The sequence below is a fragment of the Blennius ocellaris genome (genome assembly GCF_963422515.1).
Source record: "Blennius ocellaris genome assembly, chromosome: 5".
Lineage (NCBI taxonomy): Eukaryota > Metazoa > Chordata > Actinopteri > Blenniiformes > Blenniidae > Blennius > Blennius ocellaris.
This window is the reverse complement of record NC_137654.1, coordinates 29,532,855-29,560,757: the sequence shown is the minus strand read 5'-3', so window position 1 is coordinate 29,560,757 and position 27,903 is coordinate 29,532,855. Positions and strand designations below refer to the sequence as shown.

At 45.1% G+C, this 27,903-nt stretch overlaps 2 protein-coding genes across 2 annotated transcripts; both read left to right on the top strand.

Moving 5' to 3' along the window:
- lmbr1l (limb development membrane protein 1-like) lies at positions 1-14,560 on the top strand. The gene is made up of 17 exons (XM_080497519.1): positions 1-212; positions 5,877-5,961; positions 7,690-7,723; positions 8,058-8,197; positions 8,598-8,701; positions 8,827-8,950; positions 9,043-9,111; positions 9,236-9,300; positions 9,896-9,968; positions 10,056-10,142; positions 10,261-10,337; positions 10,415-10,492; positions 10,582-10,655; positions 11,342-11,432; positions 11,549-11,615; positions 12,290-12,451; positions 13,011-14,560. Exons 1-17 carry the CDS (start codon positions 150-152, stop codon positions 13,094-13,096), a joined length of 1,479 nt encoding a protein of 492 aa, XP_080353645.1. The 5' UTR covers positions 1-149; the 3' UTR covers positions 13,097-14,560.
- Positions 14,561-19,560: 5,000 nt separating this feature from the next.
- Positions 19,561-23,385, top strand: dhh (desert hedgehog signaling molecule; the record flags this gene model as incomplete). The annotated part of the gene is made up of 3 exons (XM_080497035.1): positions 19,561-19,869; positions 22,154-22,415; positions 22,499-23,385. The coding sequence occupies 3 exons, from the start codon at positions 19,561-19,563 to the stop codon at positions 23,320-23,322; spliced, it is 1,395 nt and encodes a 464-aa protein (XP_080353161.1). The 3' UTR covers positions 23,323-23,385.
- Between the last annotated feature and the right edge of the window lie 4,518 nt (positions 23,386-27,903).

Genomic DNA, 27,903 nt, shown 5'->3' with positions numbered 1-27,903 from the left:
CAGCAGCAGCAGCAGCAGTGTTTCTCGCTGTTTTTTTTATTTTATTTATTTATTTTTTTTTAAAAAGCAGCTCGCTTGTGAGAGAAAATGTCTGTTCTGAACACTTGAACCGTCGGCGTCGCTCCAGGACACTGGAATGTTGTCGGACGATGGAAACGGACGACGTGTCGGTTAGGGAGCAACTTTTCCACAACCGCGTCCGCGAGACCATCGTAAGTAAAAAAAAAATAATAAAAAAAAATAAAAACGGTTCATATACGAGGAGGGTCGCCTGCCAACAAAGCAGTTGAATTCACGTTACTTTATAAAAAAAAAAAAAAAAAAAGAAGTTGCAGGATTCTCACGTGACGTGTTCGAGCCTTCAGATCTGCACTTTTGCACACTTTGATTTGCTCGCATCGATGCAGATGGTGACCTGGCTGCGAGTGTTGATAGTGTAAATACCTGCCCTGCTCAAAGGTCGGGCCAGTCGCAGCAGCAGCAGCAGGACACATCTGGATGACCTTTGACCCCCTCGGTGTCCAGTCAGATCAGCTCACACAGTCCACTTCCTCCCACTGACACAGCAGCAATTATTATAGCGTGTCATACAACAGACGTGTTTCTGTGCTGCTGCCTTATCTCTCATGCAGAGTGGATACGGACTCTCGTCCAGGTTGTTCTGTACAGGAAGATAACGGAAACCCTGCAAGCTGCTGGCCGAAGGGAAGGCTTGCGTTCTGAAGATGACCGTTTCTACTGAAATGACACCATGATGCATTTAGATCACGTCTTTGTTGCACATCTGGTTGCAATGAGGAGTTTACATCAGCTTTCTGAATTGTGTATAAGTACAGGGGGTGGTTCGAATTCGGCCAAACCACGAAGCAAATGTTAAAAAGTTTCAAAGAAAACATTGATTTTTTTTTATAAAGAAAAAAAAAACAACTTTCGTAAGAGGAGCCGATACCAGAAGGTTTCATTAAAATTGGCTTTATGTTGACATCAGTGCAATTTCCGTAGTAATTGTTTGGTTTATCAAAAAACAACAACATATATATATATATATATATATATAGACATTTTTTTACATATACTCAACACCGTAGCAAAGAAACTTTAAAAATGTAAAGTTTGTTATGGCTCTATTTCACCTGCTGTGTGTGGCTATTGTGCTAAAATTGGTACATTTTCCAGTTATGTGTTATCTTAGAGCTTCATTCTTTATTATCTGGTTCCTTTGGCTGCAATTCTATGACTCAAAATACCATCTTGTGGTGAAAACTTGTACTGCAAGACAAAACAGGTTGACGCAAGTTGAACCTTGATATCGTAAGTCACACTTTCGCTCGACATGACTTCAGGACTGTTGTTTTGTCTCATTCACAATAGTTTTTTTTCTTTTTTTTTTATCAGTTTACCTTAACAAAAAAACCAAAACATATTTTACCTACATATTTAACAAGAACAAATTTGTCATCGTCTTGTTTTTTTTTGTACACCCACATTACCTATCCTCAGCAGAGTTGATAATCTTCAGGAATTTTCATCAGATGTAGCAGGAGGCCTTTACTTTCTGCCACGTGACTTGCAGGATTAAGTTTCCAGGAGCATCGGATGCTTGTATTCAGTGTGACGCCTTTGTTTTGTCATTGTCCCTCTCACCTTAAGGCTTATTAGCCGCCGGCAAGCCTGAAGTCTGCGGCTTACCGCCCCGCCACAGCACTCCCCCTCGGGCAGATCAGCCGCCACGGCACCTTCAGTTATTAAGGGCAGGCGTGTCGTTAAACCCCGCGGCTCGTCTCGCTCCCACTGTGATCACAGTCAACAGTAATAACTAGAGTTTAATATTTGTAGTTCCGTTTTTCTATATGGTTGTCATGTTTAAAGGAAAACACTGGGCACTGTGCATCGTGACGTTCATGCGTCACCCAAATTAGATGAGATAAATTGGTGGTGTTGTTGTGGACGACAGTAAACCCCACCACCGAGAGGGATGAAGTAGGATCACTGTCTGGCAGAGTAAAAGGTCACGATAAGAGCTCGCGTCGGAGAAGTGGGACACTCGGTATCAGCGCTCATTAAGAGGAAAGCGGGTGTCGCCACACCAGGATCGACTCAACGTAAGTATTTCTATTTAGCGTAGCGTAGTGTGGCATCTCCAGCATTATATCTCTGAGCACCACCACCGTTGGGTTTCAGTTGGAACAAACAAGATGTGCTTTCAAACGTCGACCATCCACATCTGGAGCCGCGGGACGTCAGGGACGGGCCTTTTTTTAGGGAGCAAACGTAACTCAACATTGTCGTTTAGTCAAAGTTCCAAAGTGCCTCCCGAGTTGTGTGCCGATGCTCCCCTGAAAGCGAGCGCAACAGAAATCTTGAATTAAATGACGCAGCAGCAACATACCAGCTGCTGCCGCTGCATTCCGTCCATGACTGCGCCCTCTGGTACAATAAGACGCTCATGGTTCTTGAATAGATGTTTGATAAGTCATGCCCGCTGTGTCTTCTGACGTCTTGGGATCAACGCAGCAAAGAAACAGTCACTGCAACAATAGCTTGATGAATATTTTCTGCTTTCTTTTACTAATAATAAGGGGAAGGTGGAGTTGAAGTTTTCTGGCTGGTGGTGACCGGCAGTCGTTCAGGGTATTTGAAGCATGCAGCCAAAAAAAAAAAAAAAGTTTTCCACATCTCAACACGCAGCTGTCACAGCCATACTTGAAGACTTGATGTTCACAGACTAGGATACCGAGTGCAGCAGGTTTGCTTCTATCATGTTAAAGACATTTGAATTAAGTGTCGCTTTAATCCAATCCCGTTCTTTTGTCTGTAAGATGCCGAGTTCATTCAGCCTGGAACTGGGATGGTTACCAGTTAGGGAGTTCTTGTTTTATCGTTTAAATCATGGTTTGTTGACCAACAAGCGATACGGCCACCAGGGGGTGCTGTTCTGAGGAGGACTGACATTATTCTGCATAGTTTCTTTCCAGATGATACTTTTGTTTTTGTAGCAGTTGTTATAAAGGCTTTATGTGAAAGATAATGGTGGAAGGAACAAGGTTTTTATTCTCAGACTTGAGCAGAGACTCCCTGGAAGGAAATTGGTTAAAAAAAAAAAAAATTGCACCGTAAGATTTTTTTCTCATTGTGTGGATGTACCCTAAGTCTCAACATTTCTCAGCTTTCACCAAAACGGCTGCCTTGTTTGGTGACGCGAGAGCCGCTTCTGGTAGATCTAAAATAAAACTCCCACTTTCCCAGTGGGAACCTCCCAGTTTGATTTGGTAAATCTGTAGGATCGTCCCCACTAACCCTAACGCCTTCCAAACTGGCGTCATGCTGGAAAAACGGCTCATTTTGTAAATGTGAAGTAGTCCGGCAGTCCAAGATGTCCACAGAACATTTAACTCTGTCGCTGTGCTGTTGGACTGTGTCCCTCTGGAGACGTCCCTCCGGATGCTGAAATCCTTTAAGCCCTCCTCTCAATGGCTGCTATGTGACGTTGGCGACCAGCACGTGTTCTTCTCACAATCGTGGCTTTTCCTCTGTCCTGGAATGTGTTTTTTTTTTTTTTTCCTTTTCTTTTTCTTCCACTCAACACCCCGTCCATTGTTTCCTATTGTTGGATTAACCACCGCGGCCTGGTTACTAAATTAGACCGCAGTAATCAACAACATGTCGACTGAGCAGATTAGGTGGCGTGTGCACCACGGAGCTAACGTGTCGCCACCGATCACGCTCGCCCAGCGTTCCTGAACGGTAGAACCTGGGTAGAACAGTGGCGGGGCCTCGTTTGGGAAAAGCCTGGCGTCATTTTATACCGTTGCCCAACCAGTCAAAGACTCTTAACAGGTTCAAATCTCCCCAACGACTGAAAACGCTGATATAAATGGTCTTCGTTCCACCACAAACGGTTTTAATGACGGTTTCCTGCCATGAGATTTCTCACAGTTAAATGTGTTAAAATCAAGTAAATCGACCACATTTTTTGTGCCTTTTATTTTTTTTGGGGTCATCTCTTGAGCAAACAGGTTCTATGCCTCTCGGCGTGTCGTCGGCCTCTCCCTCTGGTTTATTGCTTTTCGCTGAGAGACGAACGTCTCCGTCTCTCCTCACATATCCGAGCTTCCCCCGAGCCCCTCGGGCAGAACTGCTTGGTTGGCGTTTGCTCTCCTGGCAGCGTCTTCAGCGAGTTTCGACGCTCCGGTGCACAAATTGACTCAATAGATTTGTGGCGTTTGATCAAGACGGCAACTGTCGTTAACCTAAAGTGTAATTTACACATGAATTAAAGTTTCCGTTGGGCTCACAAAAGGCCCAGGAAGTGGAGTCGAGGAGTTTTTTTCGTGTTTGTGTAAGCAGCAAATGGCTGTTTGCAGATCCCCTGAGAACAGTTTGTCTCACGTCGAGTGCTTTTCTTCAGAGATGTGGCATTTCTTAGGATTTTTGACTTGGTTTGTTAACTTGCTTCAGAAGCACTTGAGTACAAAGGATTAAGAACATTTTTAAAGGAAGTCGCCAGAGAATGAAAGATGATGATGATTTATCTTTCTTTTTAATATTACAACTCGGTGAACTCCTTCTGAATTACAGTTATTTTCTTATCCATTTATTCATATTATTATTATTTTTCCTACTTGCTCTAATACCCGCAAAGTGGTCCAAACCTAAAATAATACTATTTGGTACGTTCAGGCAATTTTTATAGTTTTCTTTTTTCTTAATTTTTTGATAAAATGACAGATAAAACCTTCACACAATGTTTTTTTTCTTTTTTCTTTTTTTTAAATCCCTAAGGATTTAGGGTCTATGGAAGAGTGTTAGGGTCACTGAAGAAGAAAAAACATTTGGAGGCTTAAAAAAAACCCAACAAACCTTAATGCACTTAAGAAAAAGTTGAGATTTTATTTTTTCAGAGGTAAAAAAACCAAAAAAACTTCATGTACTTCAGAAAAAAAATTTTTTTCCACAGAGACGTCGGTCCAGCCATCATCATTTGCCCGTGAATGTGAAATCACATGAAATCCCTTACTTCTGACTATACAGGGTTGCCTACTGCTTATGGACATGTGATTTTACGCAGGATTTCCTTGGTTAATATTAACACGTCAAATAAGCCCCCCCGGGACCCTCGCCTTTGTCCTTCGTACTCGACGAACGTCCGTAATGGAACAACGCTGCGGGCCGCACTGCGTCGTATCGTCCTGATGCTGGTGACTGCACTGTGTTTATCAGCTATGGTCTGTTCTGAAGCATCTTTTCACCTTCATTGAACCGCCTGCGATGCATTTTGAAGCAGTCACGCATGTGGATGGACGGACTTTGTTTAAAACGAAAAAAAAAGAAATTCTCCGTGAAAAATCAACTTTGATTTTCAACTTTTTCTGATGTGCATGCAGGTTTGTTTTGGGTTTTTTTTTTTTTTTCTTTCAGTGGCCCTAATACTCGCATGCGACGGCCCAATCAGAGTACAGAGCGGGGGGGGCAGATGTTCAGTTGTTCTGAATTTTGCCCAGACAACAGACGCCTCAGTGAATGATGTGACCTACATTTTTCATAAAGAGTTAATGTCAAGTCAGCCAATGGCGATTTAAACCAGCATGAGACGACCCCCCTACTGGTAATAACCCCTTTCCCTTTGCTTTAATCCACCGTTTTTCCCACTCTCAGGACCAAAAAAAAAGGGCTAATCTTCAGACTCCATCTGTCTCCACTGACTGTGATGTTTTGCTTCTTCGATTCCCTCCCTCCCTCTTGTCTTTCTTTGTATCTGCGCCGCAGATCCACCAACCACTTTTAAGTGTAAACTTCATGAATGAAGAGCCAAACCGAACAAACACACCGCGACAGGACTGTTCTACTCACCTCCTCTTTCTTGTCTCGTCTTTCAGATCTGTGTGCTCCTGTTCTCATGCCTCTACATGGTGTCCTACCTCATCCTCACACACTTCAGGAAGAACGCAGAGTTTGTCACAGGTGAGTGTTGAAGTGACTGAAAGATCAAAGTCGGTTTCATCTCGGGGGGGGCGGTGACAAGCTTATGTCTTTCATCTGGGCAGTGGAATTTCTCTCCGTGCAGTTTTTAGGCAAAACGCAGCGGCTTTTTTATTGAATTTCTATTTATATGTTGTTTTTTTATCACTTAAAACTTTGAAACTTAAAAACGCTCTTATCTTACTAAAGTCACAAATGTCGGTCGAATTATTGGACATGTATTGCGCAAAGAAGCATCTTTTTTTTAATATGACATGAATTTCATTTTATAAAATATAGATAATGGAATGGAACGATTATTGTTTCCTCTTTTTTCTTCCCAAACACAGTTGCACATTTTGAACTGTGAAACTTTGCCAAACCTCTTCGATATTTCCTGGCTACACTCAATTTGTCTACAGTCTTGGGATTTCACACAGATCTCCAAGTTTTGCTTTGACATTGAGCATTTTAGATTCTTTCCCATGGTATGTTTGCAGCAACGTCCAGCGCCTGGTTGTTGGTACGATCACAATTTAGTGTTTTTTTTTTGAGTCCTTCCCATAAGAGCTGAATGTTAAACCTGATATACACGACAACCCCGCCCTTTTCAGACCCACGTCAGTCTTACAGGACAGTAAATGCTCTGAACCTTGGCTGGAGAGGCCCGGGAGGTGAAGAAGTCCTGTTACGTAACGTGTAACCACCTCCTCGGAGGGGAGGTGAAGAATGTTGCTGCGTAAACAAGAGCTGCAGAGTAACCCCTACTTTCACAAGATCACCTCCTCATGAGCACAAGAACCTTGACGCCGTGTCGCCGAGCGCCTCGCTTTGTCCCGACACGTTTCGGGTTATTAAAACCGCGCAATACCCTTTTCACGTGCGTGTAATACATAAGATGCACGTACTTGATGTTTCGGAGGCATTCAACTGTTAAAACTGACGAACTTTTAAAGTTCGACAGCATGAAAGCGGTGACGGTTATATAATATATCCAATAAGTTGCGACAATTAGAACCAGATGTATGAGCGAAGCAGATCCCTGTGCTTCACTGAGGCAGGGCTTGACCTCATTTTGATTTAGATTTTTGTTTTTTTTTGTGTTATTGGAGACGACGAAACCAGCTCGGTATTCACCCGTGGCTGAACACTTGTCTTGTGTATCAAAACAAGCCAACAGTTGTGCCCTGCAGCGGCGATTGAGCAAGAACTCCACACGCTTTTGTTATTTTTTTTGACACAAGGAGCGAGAGAACTGGTTTACGCCTCGTAATTTAACATCTGTTCCAACATCTGTAGAAGAGGCGTGAGAGAGTCATTGGCACAAAAAGCTGCATTGTCAGGGAGGCGCATGATGATAAATAGTTCCTGGAGTCCAGCAGGTAGTGTGAAGTCTTGTCACGTGGATCTGTTGGGGTAACGAACCCAGTTTGGATTGCAAATGGAGCTGGTGGGTTCCAGTTTTGCTGGTCTTGAACAAAATGTTCCAAACACTCAACCTCCCCCGGTACTCACTCCCCTCGCTGAGACCACTGTGACTTCTGCTTTTTTTTCTTCTTCTTTTTTTTTTGCACACTCCTTGGCTGCTTCCATTACATGTTCCCTATATTTACCTGTGTGTTTGTACACTGGAAACACACACAGTGCTCCTGGAAGGTTACAACTATATATATATATATATTTATATATACAGTATTTAAAAGTAACTGTAATCTCTTCGCTTTCTTTCAGAGGACACAGAAGATGCCACAGTCAACAAGATTGCGTAAGTGAAAAGTCGAACCGTTGATCACCAGCCGCTGTTCACTAACCGAGTGAGCAGATAAAGAGTCAGTGTGACATAAGCAGTGACCCGGGATCGTCTACCTGGAGTGTGTGTGCGTGCGTGTGCATGTGTGTGTGTGTGTGTGTGTGTTGAGGCTGAATGACTGCAGCTCTGCCCTTTGTCCCGACACGCTGGCACTTCACCGTATCCAGATCCACCCTATAGCCTTTCACCCCGGTTGTTTTTTTTAGGCTAAACACAAACATGTGACACTCATTGATAACTCTTCTTCTTTTCTTTTTTTTTCTTTTCTTTTCTCCCGTCCTTCTCACAGGCTGTGGTTGTGCACGTTCACCCTGTCGGTGGCGGTGTGTGCTGTGCTCCTTCTCCCAATGTCCATTCTGTCCAATGAGGTGCTGCTCACCTTCCCACACAGCTACTACATGCAGTGGCTCAATGGATCTCTCATTCGCGGTACAGAGCATTGTTTTTGTTTACTTGGAAGTAGGAGATAGTTCACCATCAATGTTTGATCACTGGGGATAATCTGCAAAGTTTCTGTGACCCCCCCGGTGTGTTTATGTTTTAAGGTTGAACTCTTTATCAGCCACTGATTTAAAAAAAAACAACAAAAAAAACGTCCTTTTGAAAACAAGTAGATCAATTATGTGATTTTTTTGGGGGCTTTCACCTCTTAAAATTCTTCCCCTCCTTTTAAATCCTTGCACATGGTGTTGATCGGCTCATGTTTGGCAGGACTCTGCCTCACGGTGGCTGACGGCGGTACTACCAAAACCATTCGCTTTAATTTAAGAACGTCTGGTCTGACCTTTGTGAATTTTCTCCTCCTTTTTTATTTATTTCTTTTTCACAGGACTGTGGAACCTAGTGTTTCTCTTCTCCAATCTGTCCCTGGTCTTCCTCATGCCCTTCGCCTACTTCTTCACCGAGTCTGAGGGTTTTGTAGGATCTAAAAAGGTAACCTCCCCCCCCCCCCCCCTCCCCCACCACCGATCTCTGCTCCGCAATAGATTGATTCCGCAAAATCCATTGATTCGGGCTTTCGCCGTTCGTGTTCTAAAACGTCCGCTCCGGCTCCGCAGGGAGTCATGGCGCGAGTGTATGAAGCGGTGGTGCTGCTGCTGCTGCTGGCTCTGCTTGTGCTGGGCATTGTGTGGGTGGCGTCGGCTCTCCTCCATGACAACATGGCCCGGAAGAGTCTGTACGGTGAGTCACTTGCATCATACCCATATGCCTCTCAGTGATACTATTTTTTTTTTAATCCATATAGTTTCTTATCATTTCCTCCTGAATTGCAGACCTGTGGGAGTATTACCTCCCCTACCTGTACTCGGGCATCTCTCTGTTTGGAGTGCTGCTGCTGTTGCGTAAGCACAACCTCCTGACATTTTACTGCAGCAGCATGAATGCTGTCGGATGACTTTCACCTTCCGCCGCCTGTCATCGTCAACTCTTTCATGTGTGTGTGTGTGTGTGTGTGTGTGTCCTCAGTGTGCACGCCGTTCGGCTTGTCCCGAATGTTCAGCGTGACGGGCAGCCTGCTGGTCAAACCGCGGGTGAGTCACACGCTTTGCATGTTGGGAATTTCCACAAAACTAAACAAAACAAAAACAAATCAATCGTTGGGAACCTCTTTGTGAGACTTAACTGAAGTGATCCAAATCATCCTTACGGTTATTTAAAGCACCTTGTTGAATTATAACGCGATCATGCACATGAGCTACGATCCGTTTTCGAGGCCCTCTGGTCGGTGCTCCCATGGTAACGTTTAAATAAAATGAATTTAAATGAACTGTGGATGGTGGTGAAAATAAACGAGCCCACGCCAACAGTTTAATGCTGAAAACCTGTTGTGGATCAACTTTTAAAAGCCTCCGATTTCACCGACGTGCAGACAGGAGCAGCTCACTTATGACTTAGCGACACATAATGTATTTCTTTTTAACGATTACGCCAATTATTTTTTAGTAATAAGCTCTTGGCAGTGGAAAACGGTGTGTCGTTGGTTTCAGAGATATTAAAAGAACAAAGATGTGACCTGATACGAGTCGAATTAAGTTGTACAATTGATTGCAGATCACTCACAACAGCAATTTAAAAAAATAAAACAAATAAAATTAGAGCCACGGACTGACTCTCGTCTCTCCCCAGCTGCTGGAAGACGTAGAAGACACGCTGAGCTGCACCGCGTTCGAGGAGGATTCACTCTCCAGGAAGCTCAACTGTAAGTGGACGACTGCGCTCGTCTTCCCCGCGGTTCGTTTTGAAAAAAAGTCACCTGACGTTTTGTCTCCGTCGCGTCTGATTGGAGGCGGCGACGCGTCGTGCTGGGTCCGGCTGAACATTGAGGCGATGAGAAAAGAATATCGAGCGGTGAAGAGCAAGCGGGTCGCTCTGGGTAAGACCAACCAGACATGTTGCTCCTCTGCTGGTTGTGGGGGTTTTATTTTTTCTCTCTCCACTGTGTTTAATCATTTGTTGTTGTTGTTGTTGTTTCCTTCGTCTCCCCTCCGCAGAGGCCCGTACCAAAGCATCCCCCTGGCAGAGGAACCTGGGATACCCTCTGGTCATGCTCGTGCTTCTCGCTCTGACGGTACAATTCACGGACGTCGTTTATCCGGACGCAGCTTCCTTCTGCTGGCTCTGACCTTCCCGGTTTGATTCCCACAGGTCATGTGTGTTCTGATGGTCTGTTTCAACGTGTTGGAGTTGCTGCTGGATGAAACGGCGATGCCCCGAGGGATGGAGGTGAGGGAAGGGCGGGGTCAGAGTTCATCCGAAAGACCTCCTGCTTGTGTCTTTTAATAATCTCAATGATTTATTCTGCTGCGCTGCAGGACCCCCACCTGGGGATGGCCTCCTTCTCGATGTTCGGCTCGCTGGGAGCAGCAGTTCAAGTGGTCCTCATCTTGTATCCCTTCATGCTCATAGCTCATCTTTGCAGCGATGATATTTAGAACTGTCGGCGTCATCTTGCACGGTGGCGCCAGACGCTCGTAGATTGAAATATGGGCCTTTTTTGTATGTAGTTTGCATGTTCTCCTCGTGCGTAAAGGTTTCCTGACATGTCTTCATTCACGGTTGAACCGGATAAAGCAGGATAAACAGTGGATGTATAGATAATCATTCTTACGTTAAATGCCTCTCGTAATGCTATTAAAATGCATACGCACATATATAGTCATATATGCATATTAATACCAAATATTAAGAATAGTTGAAAAGTCATTTGCAAAGAATAAAAGAAAACACATTAAATCCTAACGATGTGGTAAATCTAAGCCATCTTAAAGCATCATTATAAAAGTTTTGAGCTGCTTTGTTGACTGTTGCTCCTTTAATATGAAGCAGTTTCATGTTCCAGTTCCCACATTACAACTGAAAGCTGCATCACAGTCCCTGTTTCTGCCACTGGAACCAGCTAATCTGAATTTAATTTGACATTTGACTTTGAGCGTGTGGCTCAGTTTCTGCTGCATTTATTGTACAGAAAAAAGAAAAGAAAAACTTGAAAAAAATATTCAGAAGAACCAATCGGCATGTGACGCGAACCATCAGTGATTCGTTATTCGACTGTTGTCCTTAAATTGATGTCAGCTACTTAATGGTGTCTTCGGTGGTGGGTTTTTATAGTTCTCCTCTCTTCACTACCCTCCTGCCTCGGGCACAAGACACCAACCTCACACAGGTACCTTCGCTTCTTCTTTCTTTATTTTCTTTTTTCTTTTTTTAAATCTCGCAGTGAGACTCTGCAGAAGAGGTCATTGACCAGGATGGTAATGCCAATATTTGCGTCTCTTTCAGATTATTGCAAACTGCGTTTCACTGCTCATCCTGAGCTCTGCACTGCCGGTGTTTTCACGCACGCTCGGTAAGAACCACTTTTTTTTTTTTTTTTTTAAGCTTGTGTTGCATTCACCGGTTGGAAAATGTAAGTATTCATGCTGGAAAGTACTTGTGTTTTTTTTGTCACAATGTAGAATAGGGGGTGTCAATTCCAAATCTGCCTGCCGGAGAGAAAATAGACGGTGACTGCACCGTCGGAGAAATTTAGTGGCCTGAGAGATTTTATGAGTTTGAGGACAAACACTGTGGCCAAGACGACATGTTTTTTGTGTGTTTTTTTTAAAGAAATTTTGAGAGGAGGAAGTTTTTCAATTTCGGGCAAATGCATTAAAAATAAGCACTTTTCAAAAACAAAAGGCAAAGTCCTGAAACGGTTTGTTTTTAAAGGGTCTCCTGTCGTTTTCCTGGTCCAGTCCCATTGAGATCTAATGAGACTCTGAACCGTCACCCCTGATGAAGAACATACAGATTAGTTAACTGCTCTGTGTTTGTTCACAAAAATGACACGGTAGACGCTGTCTTTCAAGATTTCCCTTTGTCGAGTGAGATTGTTAAAATGGCAAATTATGTTCCTCCTTAAATCAACGGTAAACGTGTAGTTCTTAAAGATGGCCACACGGGGGCAGTCGACTCTGGATACTGCACCTGCATTGTACAGCCTCACAACTGTTTTCTCTCCTGGCGGTTGTGTTCTTTTAGGGATCACTCGCTTCGATCTGCTGGGAGACTTTGGGCGGTACAACTGGCTGGGCAACTTCTACATCGTCTTCATGTACAACATGCTGTTCGCCGGACTCACCTCCGCCTCCCTCATCAAAACCGTCACCTGGGCGGTGCAGAGGGAGCTCATCCGGGCCTTCGGTTCGTCTGCTTTCACCTCAAATCCACAAAGAAGTTGTTAAAATGCACAGGGTTGGTTAAAAAGTGTAGGTCCCCGAGTCCCCGAGTCCCCCCCCCCCTCCACCCCCCCACCTTTGGCCCGACTTCCCCGTGGGCTGGACTCTCTTCCTCAGATAGAAAGAATACAATTCTTTCAGGAAATTGTAAAGGGACGAGAGGAGAGTCGGGTCCGCTTGGGGACCTTGGAGAACCCCGCCCTCGACCCCACACACACACACACACACACACACACACACACACCCTCGAAACCTCCACCCAACACAAACAAGCACTGGGATAATGGGCACGCCAAACACACACACACACGCAGTTCCCTTCCTCGCGGGGCAGATAGCATCTCGGCACCGTGGCACTCCATTTTCCCATCACCTCCCAGGCTACTTTTGTTCTGCGATTAATAGATTTTCACCTCGCCAAAAACACAGTTTTCCTCAGCTTTACAAAAGTCCTGCTCCACCTTCTATTTCTCTGACACGGTGTTGATGTTTGTGTGTTTGTGTGTTTTGTTTTGTTTTGACAGGTCTCCACAAACTCCCCTTGACGGTGTCGCGCTCCACCGTCCCCTTCAGACTCCTCCTGGCCAGCGGACTGTCTAAAATCCAGTGACTTTGTTTTCCCCCTCCTCGATGCTGCCTTCGCGAACCATGAGAAACTTGAGCCGCGCTGGCGAGATTCGCCATCATGGGCCTTTTTTTTTCTTCTTTTTTTTTGACCTCATGCAAAGAGACTGGAACGAGTGAGACGTCCCGTCATACGACGGTCCACGTTGAGCGAGTCATGGGACGGGCTGGATCTACAGGAAAAGGGATTTCTGCCATATTCGCAGGACTGCCATGCTGAACAGTCTTTAAAGAGGATCCTTAGTTTTGCTGTCGACAGTAGAAAGTCAGCAGATTTATTTTTGTAATATCGCATTGTAACTGTGATGTCATTTCCTCTTTCCCCCCCCCACCTCAGGTCGATGAGTGCTCTCCCTCCTTCTAATGCGGCCTCCCCACTCCTTCCTCTTAGGTTCGACCACTATTTTAAGATCGGGAATCGTCTGCCTCCGCGTGTTTTGCTTGTCCGGTTTTGCGGCAGTGGCTGGTTTAATAGCAGGATGTTGTTTTTGGAGGCAGACGGGACACAGGGTCTGTGGATGTGCAGGTTATCCAGGGAATGCAAGATTAATGCAACGGCCTCCGTGTTGATGACAGTGAGTTTACTGAGTGGGAAACAAAAGCGTGTATGGTGTGTGATTAGCGAAAGCTTTACACTTTGTCTTACACGGGACCTTTGAACGCCATGTGACGTTCACAAACTGAAGATTTTTTGCCTTCAATCAATCAAACTGTGAATCTTTTTTTTTTTAATTAGGGGAAAAGTGCAATATCTTAAGTGAAAGCACAATTTTTTCACCTTTACCAAAAGCCTTTTTTTTGGTGTATTTTTCATATCTTTGTCAATCATTAGACATTAGAGTGAATCATTTTTTTTTAATAGTTCCAAGATATATGTGACTTGCAGGCCTTAAAGTCGTCTACCAGCTTCTAGTATCACGTATCAATCCCTCACATTGTGTAATATTATGAATAATGCATCAGAAGTTTCTCGTTGACGACCCTGTGTCAGCGTTTGTATTTGCTGTATCAGCAGGTAATTTAGTGGTGTTGTGACCAGCAGGGGGCGGTCTCTCTGACACTCAACCCTCTGTGAGCTCTTATATTCAGTGTATCTGGAGAAATCTGAGGTTTACTCATTTCACTTTTTTCCCTTTCTTTCCTGTTCTTTTTTGGGTTTTCGGGAACTTTTATGATGTGTTGTTTTTATTATTATTATTATTTATGGCCGTTTGGGGATTCATACTTTATGGCTCAGTACTCCTTAAGATGTAACGTGAGACACGCGAGAGACAAAAGAATGTTTAAAAGTTGTCAAAGATGAAAGAGCGGGGAAAAAAAGTGTTTATTGTTTACTTTTTTTTAAAAGAAAAAAAATGTTCGTGTTTCAGACTTTCTTAAACTGATTTCTTAACCAATGTTGTTTCACTGTTTTATAAGCTGATAATTATTAAAGAAAATGTCTTTTTGACTTCTTTGGCTCTTCTTTGAAGTGTCATGACGTGTGTGTGTGTGTGTGTGTGTGTGAGAGAGAGAGAGAGAGAGAGAAAAAGAGAGAGAGAGAGATCAGGGCATCTGTTCTCTGCATCCCTCCACCCTCTCCTCGTACTTCTTTAATCAGAAGCAGAAGAAAGCCATATTTTGAGCTGCCTTTCAGCGGTGCCCCCCACCCCCGACGCCACAATAGACGGAGTCACACACACACACACACACACACACACACTCCGATGCAAATGCCAGATAAAAAAACCCAACAAAAAAACCTCAAATCAAGAGAAGCGACAGTCACTCGTCCACCACCCGCCTCCTTTCTTCCTCTCCTTTCCCCTGCCTATTGTTCATTTCCTCTCCTCGGTTTTTTTTTTTCTGGAGTCGGTTTGAAGAAAACCCCCAGCTTTGATTAATTTCTCCCTCCTGATTTTTTGTTTGCATTTTTTTGAGGGGGGGGGTGTTTTGTTGGATGCTGTAATTAAGCTTATTTGGTTTAGGTTTTGTTTTGCACTGCGTTTCCTTTTGCCAAAAGGAAACTGGCCAACGTGTCTCTGTAACACCAGCAGCACATCTGGAGGCTGCAGTGACACATTGGATGTAGTTTTTAAGTGCGTTTTCAGAGAGTTTGTTCTTTGTGACTCATGATTGAATAAATCCACAAACAAACATACATCCCCAAACAAAAACAAAAAAACATAAATCATGAAAACTCCAAAGTCTTCCCTTTTATTTTTGGAGTAAATTCCAATACTTTTCACATTTAATGCACCTTTTTTTTTTTTTTTAAATAAAGCAGATTGTGATCTTTTCTTTTCTTCATTTGATTGATTCTCTTTAGAATAATGTGAGTAAACAAAACAAACTCGCTTGTAAAATAGGATTTCTACATATTTTCACAAACTCTCCTGTCCAGTATTGAACCAAACTTGGCGTTTGTGATTAATGTTCAATTTACTGGGGGGGCCAATTACAAAAAATAAATCCATTTAACATACGTGGAGGCGACAGGATGTTTGGAATACAACGTTTTGAAGAATAATTTTTTTTAAAATGTACAAAATGTTTTGGTTTTTTTTTACAAATATTATTATTATCCGGCATATCTGAAGTCGGGTTGCGGTTCAGCACCTTCACAGCAGTTTTCCTCAAGGTTTATTTGGCACGTCGGCTTCCCGCCATCTTTCAAATGTAATATATTTTCCACACAGTGGGTTTCTAATCGTCTAATCGTTCATTAGTTCGCTGTTTTAATCTCATTTTAGGTCGAGACTGAGAAAAACGCCTCCTTTCATTAAAAGTGTTTTCATTGGAATTTTTCCCACTTTAATTTATGTAATTCATTCGGGTTATTTTGTTTAATAATTGGGTTTTTGTTTCTTCTACCTTATTATGAGCACATGCAGAATGAATCTGACCTTGAATCTAAGGGGTGAAACGGCGCGCCTCATCCGACAGCAGAAAGCGAAAAGGTCAACGGCAGTGCATCAGTGTCCCGCTGGGCGGCACAGTGTAGAGGACGAGCTGCTGGGCATATCGGGCGGGGGGGAAGTAGACGGCTTGTAATGGGATTAGATAGGCTATCTTTATTGTCAAAACATAAGAATGAAGGACGGGGTTGGGGGGGTTGGGGGTGGGGGGGGGGGGGGGGGGGTGGGGTGGGGACGACGACACAGATTAGCTTTCCTGACAGTCGTCCGTTTGAAGTTTGTGCCAAAGTGCATTAAGCGCTGTTATCCCCTCTTTTCTACGCTTTGCAAATACAGAATCGCTCAGGAAAAGGCGAGACGCGCTCTGCTAATCAACTGATAATGGGCCACGCTGTCCGTTTTGCCGCAGCCGCCCGCCATCCTGTGTGCACGCTCGCGGCACACTCGCTTCACACACTCGCTTCGCACAATCGCCTCTCACACACTCGCTTCACACACTCTCACTGGTGGCGCCGGCTTCTGCCTGCTCGCCCCCGGTCCCGTCGACTGGCGTGAATCTCGATTCGTCGTATAACAAAAAAAAAAAAAAAAAATCTGTCCTAATGACTAATAAGCTCGCTTTACAGTGCAAACACCGTTTTTTTGGGGGGGTCAGGTTCCTCAAACATCATATTTGACCTTTTGACCTGCTTGTCTGCAGCCAGGAAGTTCCACCCTTCGCGGCCTCCATTGTCCACCTCGGCGCAGCATCGCCTCAACCTTCGCCCGCCGCCGCTGTTTTCTCGTCGGACACATCAAAGCGCGAGGCACAGAAGCGGTTCTGTACACGTTCCACGTCACCTGGAGCCGACGGGACCGGCCCGAGGTGTGACACTTGAGTTTCCCGTGGGTTGGGAGCTGCAGCACAAGAAGCCAAGAGGCAGCCAGGGCGCGTGAAGTCACATCAGAAAGCACCACCCTACCTTTTCCTGCACTGATAACGCGGTGAGGGACAGTGGAATGGGCGGTGCGGTGGTGTGTGAAGAGAACGCACAGGGTGTGTGTGTGTGTGTATGTGTGTGTGTGCGTGTGTGTGTTTTTTTTGTGTGTGGGGGGGGGGGGGGGGGGGGGGGTTCAACTCCTTGACTTTCCTTTCCCTCCACCCGCCTTCTAATGGCCTCCATCTCAGGAAGTGGATTCTGCAGGACAGTCTATTCAGCTCAAAAAGACACACTTTGGAATATTAAAGTCAAAAAGCTTCTTTTACAGAATATAGGACTTGGTTGCTGCAGTAGCTTTTCCTCTGTTCAGTGTTTTACCTGCAGACAAACCCCCACATGGGCTACGTGCCGAGCCTGAGCGGGCGGCTCAGGTGAAAGTCACAGGAATCCTCTGGGACGGAACAAAAGCGGAGTCGACTAAACCCAAGCAGGAAAGATCTCGTTTTCTGTGCCGCGGCTTTGCAGGAAACCAAACCATTCACCCAGCCATGTACTCCCATCCTGCACTGGGGGAGTGAAATGCAACGAGCCACAAGGAGGGAAGAGGATGGAGGAGGAGGAGGAGGGGTGGGGGGGTGGGGGCACCAAAATAAAAACCAATAATAATGACTTTATTTTCATCTCCAACCCACAGATGTTTGCTTCCTTCCTTTCCCTTTCATGTCAGATTGAGATCTTTTTTTTTCTTCATTCTCTTAAGGCTTTGAGGAGGAACGTTGGTCCGGGTAATTGTAGATATGAGAGTGTTTGTTACTTTTCTTTTTTTTGTTTTTTGATTGAGTCATTCCCTCCGTTTGTTTCGACGGCTGACATCACTCATCTGTGCGTCTCGGGCCAGACTTGAGCCGTTCCTTCGGTGTTGATCATAAGGACAGGAAGATGCAGCTTCGCCTTGCCACCCCTCCCCACAACATCCTGGGATCATCTGGAAACTTCCTCAACAAGGATGCCTTTCCATGGTCAGCGTGGAGCTCAGTGACCTCTCCTCCAGCTCCGCACAGCCGAACACCACCAGTCCCGTCTGGTGAACATGACATATTGGCTTTTTTATTTTGGTTTAAATTCTCACATTGCTCATCAAGTGTATCACTCATAATGTATTAAATAAACTTCACTGGATCTCTGGGAAGAAATTGGCATTGACTCAATAAGTCGTCCGGGAAGACGGAGACGGGACGGTTGACCTTCAATCTGACGCTAACTTAAGGCTTCCATAAGCGATTACGGGCGTCGCACCCGTCAGACACAATAATTGCAGTCTTCTGTGCTCGGCCTGTGACATTATCAGAGGCGCTTTTTATGAGTCTCCCTGCTATTGTTCTGACACGGATAAAAATAATAAGTGGCTGATGTGGTCAGCGGGTGTTTCCAGCGAAGAAGTCTCGGGTGCAGCGGGTTCAGAGGGTCAAGCCGGCTCCCCAAACACAGGAAGGCACCACTGTAAGTCATAGTCAAGGGTGTCAAGGCTGGACACTTGTGCTCTCCGGGGTCCTCACCTTCAACTGCGTCTATTAATAACAGCAGAGTGTGACTCTGATGGGTGGGATGAGCAAACAACCGGGGAAGGGCATGATGAGTGAAAGTCACTTTTAAAGCACTGTGGTTATCTTTGGACATAAAAAAAAAATGCTGATGCTGAAGTTTTGCAGGTGATGGTTGAGGTTTAATTCACTTTTGAAAAAAAGTTTGGAATTGAATGAAAGCAGTGCGTTTAAGTGCCTCGTAGTAGTGTCTAATGAGGTGAAGGGGTTGGTGGTCATTGTGTTAACATCAGTCGGGTAATCACATGTTCTTTGTGTTGCTTGAATTGGAGGCGTGTGCTGTGGCGCAGGGAGCGCGCAAGAGGAAGGGAGGGCAATCTTGTCCGGACGCTAATAAGACCCAATGGCTGGCGCAAGGTGGCCAGGCGCGCTGGAACGCGACAGGAGACGGTGGACGAAGGACAGAAGGAAGAGGAGGAGGAAGAGGGGGACAAAAAAGAAGAAGGAGAAAAGGAATTACATTTCGGACCGAGACATTTCTGGGTGGACTTGGAGGATGAGAGCACCACAGCAGGTTTCTGAGGAAGTGCGCAGAGAAGAAGGCGCTGCGGTGCGTTAAAGCGCGCGTCAGTTGGAGGATCTCTCTCTCTCTCTGTCTCTCTGTCTCTCTCTCTCTCTCGCTCTCCAGGGGGGCTGAGAGGACCACAGAGAAGCGGCGAGTGAGAGGAAACCCACTAAGACACCTGCTTCAGGACAGGTTCCTCCAGAGGACGTGAGAGGATGACTGGTGGTCCTTTGGCCAGGGACGTCTGATGGGTGACTTTTCACCAGCAGGCTTCATTCAGTCAAATTATGGTCACTGAGCGGCTCGATTAGACACCAAAAGCCTGATTAAGGTTCTTTTAAAAATTAATTCTCTGTACGGGACTGAGTAATTCCAGATGTGACAACACTGTGTCATTTTAAAGCATCATCATTATAATCCATGACTTGGAATGGACCAAGATCTGACCCTCATTCACTTACTATTGCACACCTGGAACTGGGCGACCGCTGCGGGCCTGTGACTCCCGGGAGCTCCAACCCTCCCCAATGAAGCAGTCCTGGCGGGGCCGCCTGGCACAGCTCGGCCTGCTTGCTGCGTGGACCTGCACGTGGCTGGTGCAGGGATGCGGGCCCGGCCCGGGATACGGCATCCGCCCCCGACCCAGGAAACTCACGGCGATGCACTACAAGCAGTTTTTCCCCAACTTCTCAGAGAACAACCTCGGGGCCAGTGGCAGAGCGGAGGGCAAGATCACGCGCAACTCTGAGCGCTTCAATGAGCTGGTGTGCAACTACAACCCGGACATCGTCTTCAAGGATGAGGAGAACACCAACGCCGACCGCTTCATGACCAAGGTGAGGCCGTTTGGAGGAAGGGATGGGCTTTTTCCATTGATTGTGGTGGCGTCGACTCAACACATGTGAAACTGTGACGAGCTGAGAGACGCTCGTGAGTCATGTCAAGGAAGTTTCCCTCCTGGATTAAGAAATCATCTACTTATACAAGGACACGCAAACAATAGCCTGCCTATTTTATGCTGCCACCTTTAGAATTAAATCATATGATCCCATGCTTTGTTTGCACCATTCTAAATCACCTGCTCTTTTTTGAAAAAAATAGAAAAACAAAGTGTCTGCACAGGCTGTGTGAGTTTTAACCCTTCCTTCTCTTTCTTTTCTTTTTTTTTTAAAGATCAAAAGATCAGGATGTAATTCAACACTACTCCTTAAGAGAGTGAGTTTCACTGCAGGAACACCTCCTTTTAATCTTTAACCGAAGTCTTTGTTATCGGCAATAAAAAAAAAAGATTTCTATGTCACGTCCACATTGAATTCCTGATTGTTTACCAGAAATGTGCCTCTCAGGAACAGTCGGGCTTCAGGGTGAATTCAGTCTGGACAGTGAACTGAACAACTTTTAAACAAACAAAAATAAAACCCCAAAATATATATTTCCAGATTGTGAGCGTGAGGTATCTGGAGTCTCAGACGTTGCTCAGCCGTGGCCTCCTCTGATGGTTTAGGATGTCGGCGTGTGTTCGTTCCCCATCCAGAGTGATTGCATATGATGGAAATCTGTGGTTGCATACGTGTGCCCTTTCTGACACCCAGTTTGAGTGTGTGTACGTGTGCAAGTCGCGATGTGAAAGACGCTCTTTGTGCATCATTCGGAGACTCGGAGTGGGTCGCCTATACTAAAATTCCCGCCTGCTGAAGTAATGGCACCGTTGGAAAAGCCACTATTGTAGTTGTGACAATGAAACGCCTCTCTTCAATGGCATCGCGGGCGAAATGTGGCCAGTTTGTTTTCTGTCCCTCTCTCTTTCTCACTCTTGCTGTCACATTCCCAAGTCTGTGCCCATACATTCTTCCCCTCTGCCCTCTCTCTCTCTCTGTAGTCCCAACCTCGGCCCTCTGACCAGGCGCCTCTCTGGTCGACCCGACTCAAACTCTCACCCTCATCCCTTTCGTTCACTTCTTCTTTTTTGATTTTTTGATTTTTTTCCCCCCCATTAATCTGCAATAAAAGCTCGTTTTGCTTTTATTTATAGGCCGCATGCACAAGTCACAAGTGAAAATGCGTTCCGGGGATGGCAGTGAGTGTGTCACCTCAGGTGCTGACGTCATCGTCTTTTACAGTCGGCCGTTTCGCCACAATGCTGACACAGTCTGCAACGTTATGGCCCACGGGGGTGTTAAGAGTCACTGTGCACATATTTGATCAAATGTCTCAGGGGTGAAAACCGAGAGACTCCAAGTCGGGGACAATCTGGGAAGGCGGAGAATGGCCTTGATTATTCTGTCACCCTGTTGAAAAGGGCCAAGGAATGTGCCGAACTGGCTACAGTAGGTTTGTTCTTGTGCCGCGATTGTTTGAGCAAGGTTGAGATGGCCTTTAGCGGAGTGGAGGAGGAATTGCGCGACGCTGCCAGCAGATAAAACCAGCGCAACCTGGGAGTCGGAGGCAGCGTTGAACCTCTTGGGGTTGTTTCACTGAAGTCGGCCTGTATGCTCAAGTGGCGACGCACATACTCCACATTCTTCTTGTGTTCTTACTCAGCGCCTTCCCCGCTGTTAATGAATAATTACGAGTCACTCTTTTGTTACCTGGGCTTGGTTTAAACGGTGCATAGAGTTTGCTCGCAGGCCAAGTGACTGAACTTGGAACCTTTTTCTTTTTAAATAAACTACTAATCTCCTCAAACAATTGGGAGACGAAAGACGCCGTCAGCAATGGGGAATTACACTTGACCATCCTTGTGTATTCACATAATAATCCACAATAAAACAACATTCTATATGTTCACTTTCTTTGATGCTGATGTATTTAAATACTTTGCAACAAGCTGATGCTAATAAAAGTTTGTTAATCGTCAATATAATGCCAACAATCTGGTGGCTGGAAGCAGTTGTTTTTTTTTAAATAAGATATGAGCGTCCTTTTGGCTCCAGATCATGTTTGATTGGGTGAGATTGGCTTCAAAAGACACAAGTAGAATGTATTACACCACGTCAGTTCGTCGTGCATCCAGATCCTTCATATCCTGTCAATACTTGTCAGCTAAATAGTGACTAACGTATAACGTCGCTCTGCTACCGCTCCGAGCTGAACCCTTCCTCTGTGTCTTCCCGTCCCCAGCGCTGTAAGGACTGTTTGAACAGGTTGGCCATCGCAGTGATGAACCAGTGGCCCGGCGTGCACCTTCGCGTGACGGAGGCCTGGGACGAGGACGGACACCACCCCCCGGGCTCGCTGCACTACGAAGGCCGCGCGGTGGACATCACCACGGACGACAAGGAGACGAAGAAGTACGGCCTCCTGGCCCAGCTGGCGGTGGAGGCCGGCTTCGACTGGGTGCATTACGAGTCCAAATACCACATCCACTGCTCGGTGAAAGCCGGTGAGTAACGCCGCCGTCTAAAGGGGTAGTCAAAACGAAAGGTGTGCGATCGTGTTTGTCAACCCCTCCCCCCCCCTTTGCAGATCACTCCGTCGCTGTGGAGAAAGGCGGCTGTTTCCCCGGCTGGGCCCGGGTGACCGTGGCCGGAGGGAGGCAGGAGACGCTGTCGTCCCTGGCTCCCGGCGACGTGGTCACGGCGTTGTCGGCGACGGGCCAGGTCGTGTACAGCCGGGTCCTCCTGTTTCTGCACCGCGACCGGGAAAGCCGGTCCACCTTTCTGTCTCTGGAGACGGAGGACGGCCACAGACTGTCCCTCACGCCGCATCACCTGGTGTTCCTGGCGCCGCGCTGCCGGGGGGACGGCGCGGAGTATCGGGCTCAGTTTGCCGGCAGAGCCGAGGCCGGAGACTGCGTTCTGGTCCGCACCGCCGGCGGCCAAGTGCAGCCTTCTCGGATCGCGGCGGTTTCCGTGGTCGAAGGCGCGGGACTGTACGCGCCCTTGACGGAGGCCGGGACTTTGTTTGTGGACGGAGTGCTCGCCTCCAGCTACGCCCTGGTGGAGGACCACGGCCTCGCGCACTGGGCATTTGGACCCGTGCGACTCTTGTCCTCGTTGGACCAGTTCGTGCGCGGGATGATGACGGCGACGGAAAGGCAGCGCGAGGCCAGTGACGACGAGGAAGCGTGCGCCGAGACTCCAGTGCATTTGAGCACTTTGGCCGCAAAGAACACAGCAGCTGTTTATGTGAATAATCCGAACAGGCGAGACAATCTGAGCGAACCGCTGAGGACGGGAATGAAAAACGATCGCTCCTCACAGAGACGGATATCACACGTGCACTGGTATGCTCGGCTACTGCACAGTATTGGACGAGTCTTTTTAGACGCCGGCACATTTCACCCTTAAAGGTCTGAGGCTCCAGAATTCATGCAGGCCACGACGCAACTCGGCTATATTTTCACTAACGCTTGTGGTTTTCTTCACTAAATTAAAAACGACGGAATGGCTTGGTTTATTATAAGAATCTTTTTGTGACAATACAAATGCTACCGTTGTGATGACACTTTAAACAAAACGACCCAAAAAAATGGATGTAAAAATCAGGAAAAAAAGTATCATAGTTTATCTGTTATATGTTATTTCTTTGTATCATTTCTTTTTATTGTTAAATATATATATTATTCCTAGGGATCAGATTTAATTCCCTATACAATAGAATCTTTATTTTTGTACTTTGAATCATAATATATAAATGAGTCATTTTTATTATAACATTTCCACTGCCTGTACTGTATACCTTTCACTTGTATGTATGTAAAAAAAAAAAGAAAAAAGATTAAACTGTAATTTTATGACGCAGTATTTTCTTTTCTTGAAGGCCAAGTCTGGAGTATTTTTAGTTTGATTGTTTGAGCTGTTTCCTGCATTCACCTGTCGTTTGAAAAGAATCTATACATCTGGAGTATTTTTCCCGTTTCAACTTTAGTACATTGTTGAATATCGTATTTCTGTGATCACGAACAAACACATTGTTATGCCATTTACAAATGATGAAATCTACAGATAACCAAAAGCATACATATTACATAGACATATAGTTTTTCATACTGTGTGGAGTCACCTGACACACAAATGGTAAACTGATGTATGTTTCTTTTTTCTTTTTTAAGACAAAAGTTATCTAGTGTGATTTTCAGGGCACAAATAAACCATTTGTTATTGTATGCAACCTTCTGTAGAAAAATCCAGTGTAACCGACTTCCGAGTTAATGAAAAGCCCAGACTTACTTAATATTCTCCACACTATGTGCACACTTTAACTTTATCGGTTTAAGAGCTACTTTAGGGAGGCCCGATTAAAAAGGACGGCTTCACTTTGCACCCATTCGGGTCACAAATGTGTCTCTGTTGACTTGTTCTGCCTTGTGCACACTATCTCTCCATTATGCAACAGAGTATATGGCGCTCCGAACGAGCACATTCCGGCTTTTCCCCGAGGAAACCGAACTGTCAATATTGAAATGCTCTATTTTAAACATGTTTCAAGTGAAATAGCTTTGGTGCAAACTGCAAACTAAGGTGTGCGACTGCACTGTGGTCGAGCAGTGTGAACCAACACGCCCCCTGGTGGAGGAGCATCAACGTAAAAAACAAATCCCACCTTCAATACAGCTTTGCCACCTTTTCACACCAGGGAGCCTCAAACACATTCTTCTGGATTGCAGAATAATTTTGTTTTCGCATTTTATGTTAAAAAGTAATTTCTACTGGTTCTTTTTTGTGTGTGAGCGGTGACGCCGGGCCTTGTAATAAAGATTATTAGAGCCACAGAGAGGTTGGAGGACATGCAACTCAGCTTCAGTCTCTGCAATGTCTATTAAACTCAACAGAGTCAAAACTGCTCTTCACCTGAGGAACAAACTTCCCGAACGACCGAAGACGGCTCACATGCACACTGTTCTTTTTTAATCAGGGCTTCGGACATGAAATGTTTCCAAAAAATATTCAAATTCAATTTATTTTCCTCCCTTTAGTTTATTCATTCTCCATTTCATGCATTTTCTACTTGCTATCTTATGTATTCTCATTTGCTTTGTTATGATGTGTCTGAATAATGCACAAGTATATCATAAGCTTATTTTTTTTTTGTTTATCTATCGATGTCTGCCAACGTGCAGAGATTTAAAATGTTTTTTTTCCTTTTTTGCTTTAAACAAATGTACACATATTTGTATTGAATATAAGACCAGATATTGACACAGCAAATTATGTTTTATACACTTGATGTATATATAATTGGAAAATAGTGAACGGGGGGGGAATAAACTCTTGTTTTCCATGTCTCAGTTTTATGCTATGTTGTAAACATCTGTGAAGGTATACCAGGGGATTATCCTTGAGATACAGGAGGCAGATGGGAAAGCACCAGCTTCCACCCGGCCGGCCAATCGGAGCGGACTGGAGTTTTAATACCACCCTCTGTTTACATCCACAGGCCAATCAGTGAACAGACTTCCAGCAAGTCTCAGCCCCCCCAACCCCAAAATCTAATCCAATCTTTCTAAAGCTGAATGTGGAGTTAACTAATCCTGTCAGGGGTCCGGTAATAACCTATTTTCAAGATGGAAAACACGGACACCTCGCGTTCAAACGCTAAGAAACTTACACATTATGTGGTCAAGTGGTTTTGTTGGGGGTTGAAGAAGTGGTGTAGTTGGGCTTTAGAAACACTCTTAAGCTGTGTCAGTGTGGATTTTATAGCCTTGAATGGAAAAAAACAAACACACACTATAAACAGTATCGTCAGTTTCTGCAAAGATTAAAGATTGCGCCTCGGAGCCATGTTGATCTTTATTAAACAAACGTATTTTTCTCGCTCAAATGTTTAATTTTCATGCATTCAAATAGTTCAGGGGAGAGGCGTTATCCCGTATATAGAAGAAACTGACAGCAGGTTTCATACGCCGACGTTCACCCGATGAGCGGTGACAGCGTGACACCGCGCGAAAACAAGCGTCAGTCACGTTGTGTTTCTTCGGCGGCCTCAATCCAGCCCCGAGGAGAATATTTCAGATACCTCTCAACACAAAAACACCACGAAGAGTTCACAGAGCAGCTCCGCTCGCTCCTTCCCTTCAAACGAGCAGACGGCGTATTGCACGGGGCTGCTTATCTGCAGGCGAATAAACAGGAAGGAACCATGTGAAATCACCCACATCAACGGCAGTTTTGAGGCGTTCGGCAGATGCTTGATCTGCACAGTGTGCTGGGCTGTAGCCCAAATAAGCTACTTACCTGTAACAGTAGGTGTTTTGCTCTAAGGCATGACAGGTGATATGCGGGAGCTGATGTGGATTAAACTTGTGACCTTGTCGCCACGAGACAGACTGTCACTCAGCGTGATGTTTTTTTTTTTTTTTTCCTGTAAGTTTGCATCTGAGCTGTGAAACGCGTACGTGAACCACCTCGGGAACACGGACCGTCGGTTGAGGAACCGTGAGAAGATGGCATGAAGACCCTGGTGGCTTCATTTGAGAAGGAATATGGTTCAGCCGGACTGCCTGCAGAACAAAATTAAATATTTATCAAATGTTGCACAGGAGATAAATGCTAAACTAGTCATACTTTATTAATCCCCTTGGGGAAATTGCTCTTTTCCGCATTAACGCGTCCTATATCGAGGATGCGGTGGGCGGCTGCATTATGGTGCTCCGGGGAGCTAATGGGGGGGGGGGGGGTCAAAGGTCTTGCTCAAGGAGCCATATTGTTTTTTCAGACCTTTCCTCTCTGGGTCATCCATGCCACTGTAATTCCCCAGTAAAGAGGCATCCAGGGGTTAACAGCAGTATATCTGCCCCCTCCCCCCTCCCCTGCAGGATCTGTGGTATCCTCACATTACCACTGTGCCTCAGCCTCATCTGCAAATCGTAACTGAAATGCATTAATAGTTCATTGATTCTTTAATAAATGAAATGATTCAATATGAGCGGAATAAAAACGTCTGCTGGAGGAAAAAAAAGAAAAAGAAGCTCCATGTTGCTTGATGGAAATTTAAATAGGGAATCTACAGCTTTAATAGCAAAACATTATGTGGAAATGTCTGTATTTATGGGCGAACCTGCTGAAGACTTAAGACTGGGTTTATGTCAGATTTATGTCGGATTGAAGCCTGTGGTTTGGCTCCTCAGTCAAATGTAAATCCTTCCCAGAATTAAAAAAAAAATAAAAATACAAGTGTCAGATTAGAGAGTCGTGGAAGAGAGGAACAACGTGCATTTGTTGCATTAATGAATAAAAAAAAAAAAAAACAAAACCGGTCAGATCGTCCAGAACAAGAGCACCATTCATAAGCAGGCATGTCATCTCAACTGGAGCTTTACAATCACAACAATCTAATGAAAAATGGCTTCCGTGGAACCGAAAAAAAATCTAATGACCTAATATCTCACATCCACCATATTCCAGCGATCCGCAGATTATAATCTCACGTCGTGTGCAGATTGTTCCCCATCGTGCAACGCATTAACGCGTTATCGAGTGATGTAGGAACACAAATCACGATTGGTGTGCATGGATTATTATTATTATTATTATTATTTTGACGTCGTTGTTGAGCGCCAGCCGTTAGCATCGTTAGCTCGGCGAAGTGTTGACCAACAACAACAACAACATCCCCATGCAAAGTTCACGGAGGATGAACGTGTGCAGGAAAACTCACATTAAATATATATAGTCGCTGGATTGACAACAACATTTATGCCTAACGTCTTTTTTTCCCATTATTTTAGATACACAATTTTTTTATTATTTTTTTTATTGCTCAAACTTCTTTTTAACGAGATTCCAGAACAGAGACAGCCGCTTTAATATATTAGCATTAAAGCTAAAAAAAAAAAAAAATCCAACCCGACTACGGACGGACGGAAGCGGAGGGAGCCCGGCTTCACCGCGGGACACTGTAGGCTCGTACCCCCGGCAGTTAAAAAC

What these genes read in the sequence shown, in the direction of transcription:
- lmbr1l (XM_080497519.1), top strand. Translation starts at nt 150, where the DNA reads ATGGAAACGGACGACGTGTCGGTTAGGGAGCAACTTTTCCACAACCGC. An exon ending in GGCCCGGAAGAGTCTGTACG is followed by an intron (nt 8,951 to 9,042) that starts GTGAGTCACTTG and finishes CCTGAATTGCAG; the next exon opens with ACCTGTGGGAGTATTACCTC. An exon ending in GCCTGCTGGTCAAACCGCGG is followed by an intron (nt 9,301 to 9,895) that starts GTGAGTCACACG and finishes GTCTCTCCCCAG; the next exon opens with CTGCTGGAAGACGTAGAAGA.